Below are 4,144 nucleotides of genomic sequence, written 5' to 3'. Positions count from 1 at the left end.
TCATAGTTGATTGATTGCAGATAAGAAAATGATGAGAAAAGTCACATTTCCACAGATATAAATTGCTAACACCAACTTTTTAAATGCGTGACCCTGAAAGAAAAAATGAGATATGAAAGAAACTATCACCATTAAGGTTTATGTCAATAAATTATAAATCAGAAACTTACTTCTGCTTCAGCCGCCGTAAATGACTGAAGAATCTGAATTCTAGTATCATCCAATATTTCAACTGTGAAGAACAGAAGTACAGTAAGGACAGTGGCATGCAGGTAAACTAAAGCTTCTTATACCCCTTCCAAAGGAAAAAAACCAAACCTGATAAGCAGCATATACGAATTTCCAGGGTACAAATTCCCCCCACTACAGCAGCTTTCAAGCTCATGAATGTTGCAAATTTCCTGAATATATACATGGTTCTCACAAACTGGACAGGCCAGCTCATCATACATTTGTCAAGCGAAATAGGCTATCTTCTTCTAGTCAATAAACACCAGACTAAAATTCTAGCTACCCAAAATTTAAATATTTACATATTTTAAATAGCAAGTCATAAGTTATTCATCAGTGAAAGCTGCAAATGTATAGCCCAGTCAAAACCAAAATTTGCAGGGCAGGTATTTCCTAACCAACCAACCAGGCTCCTGGGTTCAAATGTACACTAAACCATAGTTTGTATTTTCAGAACCCCTCTTTTTCCATTTTGGGGACTGAAAATTAAATAGGCTCCATAGAACACTTAGTATATAGAAATAAGCTGGTTTAAAACATCACTCATTCTCTATTTATCTCCCCATTCCTAATGGGGCTATATAACTCCATTATATATATATATAAAACCCTGCCTGACACTAAGACCAAAATGACCCTGCTCTTAGAGAGTATATTCAAAGTATGTCATTTCTATCTACCTAGATGGCTAGCTACCTACATATCTATATATATGGCAACCTAAGTGAGAATTCACAGTTAAGTTTGCCAAATAGGTAAAATATACCTGCAACTTTACCCTAGGTTGATTTTGGGTGTCTCCCTCTTCCCCCATCCCAGGGTTCCTTCAGCTGCAGGCATTCAGGAGTTTTAGTATGGCCTGCCTCTGATTCAGACCAGCATACAAAAATAGAAGTGCTTACAAAGCAGACTACAGAGTCCTGGTGTGGCGCTGTAGGATAAGCACTCACCATATGATTAGTTTGAACTGCAAGGTCTGTGGATCAAACTCACCAGCTGCTCCTAGGAAACTCTATATAGGGTCATTATGGGTTGGAACCAACTCGATGGCACTAACAAGAACCACAATAAAGCAGACTGCTTCCCTAAGCCTTAAAACCTTTCCCTTATAATTTACTTACAAATGAATGCAGAAACTTTCCATAATTTCTACCACTGGTTGAGCAATCACAACAGAAACTTTTAGTGAGCTGCCATGTAATAGCCAACAATTTGTATCAGGAAACTAATTATGTTCCAATATTTATATGAAAGTGATTCTACATTCTATGGTTTTGAAAGTAGGTTACCTTTGCGAGTGAGTCGGTAAGCATGTATCTCCAGAACAAGCTCAGCTCCAACATGCCAGGCTACAAATCCAATCATTGCATAGGTTTTCTGTGGTGCAGGAAGATTCAATCCTGGTAAATCCATTCCAAGGAACATTGCTACCACTAAGTTTAAAAAAAATTAATTTGTATATATACTTAAATGTAGTCCCACAAAGAAAGAGAACATACTAAAGGAGGCTATTAGTTAAATAAACTTAGTATTTAGACCAATATTTAAATTAGTTGTTTTTTAATTATAAGACTATATAGGGTAGGATGAGGAACTATAATTACAATCAAACTATTGTTAATAAGGTAGTACCCAGCCTTCCGAAAAAAAAATTTAAGTCTGTAATCGAGGAAGGGTGAAAGTATAGGTATAAAAACTATAGCTGATGTAAAGTTCGAAGTTTTGTAACAAAAACAGGGGAGTAATTAATCTTACAATACAGAAACAGAGGACCCTAGGACCATCAAGGGAGAAGAGCACAAGCAGAATGTGAGACCTTATCTAGAGAAGTAGTGACACCAGAAATGGAGGCAGAGATGGGGACATGGAGAGAGGGAGCAGCTAAGGACTCTGGACTCTTGGAAAGAGAGGGACTGGGTGCTGGCAGCCAGGAAGCAGGCTTGCAGAATGTGCCCTTTAGTTGTTTAAATTACTATATATTCCTGAGTGTTTCTGTGTACATCTCTTCCCCTTCCCCCGCCACCACCAAAAAAGAAAAATAGATGGAATGAAAGCAAATACTGTTGAATGATGATGCATGAAGGAGATTGCAATCATTGCAATAAGAGATGGTGTAAAGTCGATGTTCTCCCATGTAAACTATCACTCAGTTCACAATAAAAACTTATACAGGGTCGCTATGAGTCAAACCAACTCAATGGCACTTAACAGCAATATATATATATATATTTGATGATACTTCTACATTGAAGAAGAATCCCCATAGATAACATAAATGTTATCGGAGGAGCTGCCAGCTTTGGCATTTATTACACAAGGAATCAAAATGTACTGAATAATTATTCTTGGCTTTTGAAAACCACCCAGTTCTGAGAGACACAAGGATGGAGGGCTTGGACCTGACAGTCTACCTCAGCTCAACTTGCAAACAATCTCAATTTGAGCTCTCGAATGTTTGGCCATCAACATAGCTTATTCTTCTGGTAAAGGCTACAAATGTGTTAAGAGGGGAGTTTTAACAACATTTTTAAAACCTAAAACTTAAAACTGCAATAATTACTTAAATCGTTACCTACAGAAATTACTCTCCAGATTCCAGTGTTTAAGGCTGATTTCTCCTCAACAACCAATTACTCCAATTACTAATGCATCTAAAAATCATTTAAGCCAAATTGCATTGTGTAATATAAACATCCAGCAATTACATATGAATAAATGGCATTGCAGTTACTTACCTGCTATTATTCTAGCAGCTGTTCCCATACTCCAATGAGTCCAGTTAAACATTTGCCTTCTACAAAAATAAAGAACCAGTCAGTATTCCTAGAAATGATAGGATTACAACATATTCCCAAGAGTTTAAAAAGCATTGTTTCCATTGTTGCCTATTAGGTATATGTCTGAAAGACATTTTTATAAATATGTCAAGGAAAATTAAACACTGAATTTTATCATTTTTTCCCCAAAATTAAAAAGGGAGCTTCCAAACTAATGATATCCACATTAGAACATTTACAAATAAAAGCTATTCATACCTTGGATCATGTATACGCGGCCTGAATGCTGCCAGAAGAGGTTGAAGAACTGCTAAAGTCATCACTATACAACCAAAGTATGGGTGACAACCTGCATGCTAAGCAAAATTACATTATTTTATGGTATCAATCTTTCCCATCAATTTAAATCCTAAAGATTTATGACTGAGAACATAGAAATCAATTTTTAATGCTTTCAATATGGTTCCAAATATTTACAATAGACAGCAATCACTGAGAGTTTACTTTGTGCCAGGTACATACTTTACATATATTATAACTAATCCTCACCACAATGTTTGATGGTTGGTTATTAAGATCCTAATTTTACAAATGGAAGAACTGAGGTTCAGAGATATCAAAGAGCCTCTCCAAAGCCACACAGTATGAAAAAGTATGGTGGAACCCATGTACAGAATGTCACCTGCCCCCAGTCAGGATGTCAGAAGACCACTAACACCAGGATGGTCATTTTCAAACCAACTAATGGAAGTCACACATTAAAAATAATTATTCTAATGTGCTATGATCATATCTCTGTGCTGTAGCTTCTCTATGACCTCTTATAACCCTAGACCCTAACAGAGTCTCTATCACTCAAAATACATTTGCTTGTTAAGTGAATAACCTCTCTAGCCACTGTATTAAAATCTTATCTACCCTGTTCAGAATAAAGGTCAAATCCAAGAAAGATAATCAAAACAGTATCTCAAGTTTCTGCTAGTCTTTTATCTAGTTATTTTGTATGCCTGCTCAAAACAATGTACAGTAGGATTAGAGACCTTTACACAAAGATTGTCCTTAAGAACTTAAGGAAAGTTTGAAAGAGGATAATATGAATGTGCCCTTTGGTGGTTTATATTATTATATATGCCTGA

At 36.2% G+C, this 4,144-nt stretch overlaps 1 protein-coding gene across 1 annotated transcript in view; it reads right to left on the bottom strand.

Moving 5' to 3' along the window:
- FRRS1 (ferric-chelate reductase 1) overlaps positions 1-4,144 on the bottom strand; it is a 76,050-nt gene continuing 71,906 nt past the window's right edge. Inside the window, exons 11-15 of the mRNA XM_006830923.1 lie at positions 3,267-3,364; positions 2,967-3,025; positions 1,521-1,664; positions 171-232; positions 1-93 (exon numbers count right to left, since the gene is read on the bottom strand). Of these exons, the coding sequence (XP_006830986.1) occupies positions 1-93; positions 171-232; positions 1,521-1,664; positions 2,967-3,025; positions 3,267-3,364 (456 nt within the window). The remainder of the gene's footprint in view (positions 94-170; positions 233-1,520; positions 1,665-2,966; positions 3,026-3,266; positions 3,365-4,144) is intronic.

This window comes from Chrysochloris asiatica, unplaced genomic scaffold (genome assembly GCF_000296735.1).
Source record: "Chrysochloris asiatica unplaced genomic scaffold, ChrAsi1.0 scaffold00002, whole genome shotgun sequence".
NCBI classification, from domain to species: Eukaryota; Metazoa; Chordata; class Mammalia; order Afrosoricida; family Chrysochloridae; genus Chrysochloris; species Chrysochloris asiatica.
Note: the sequence above shows the minus strand (reverse complement) of the source record. Positions and strands in the feature narration are given on the sequence as shown.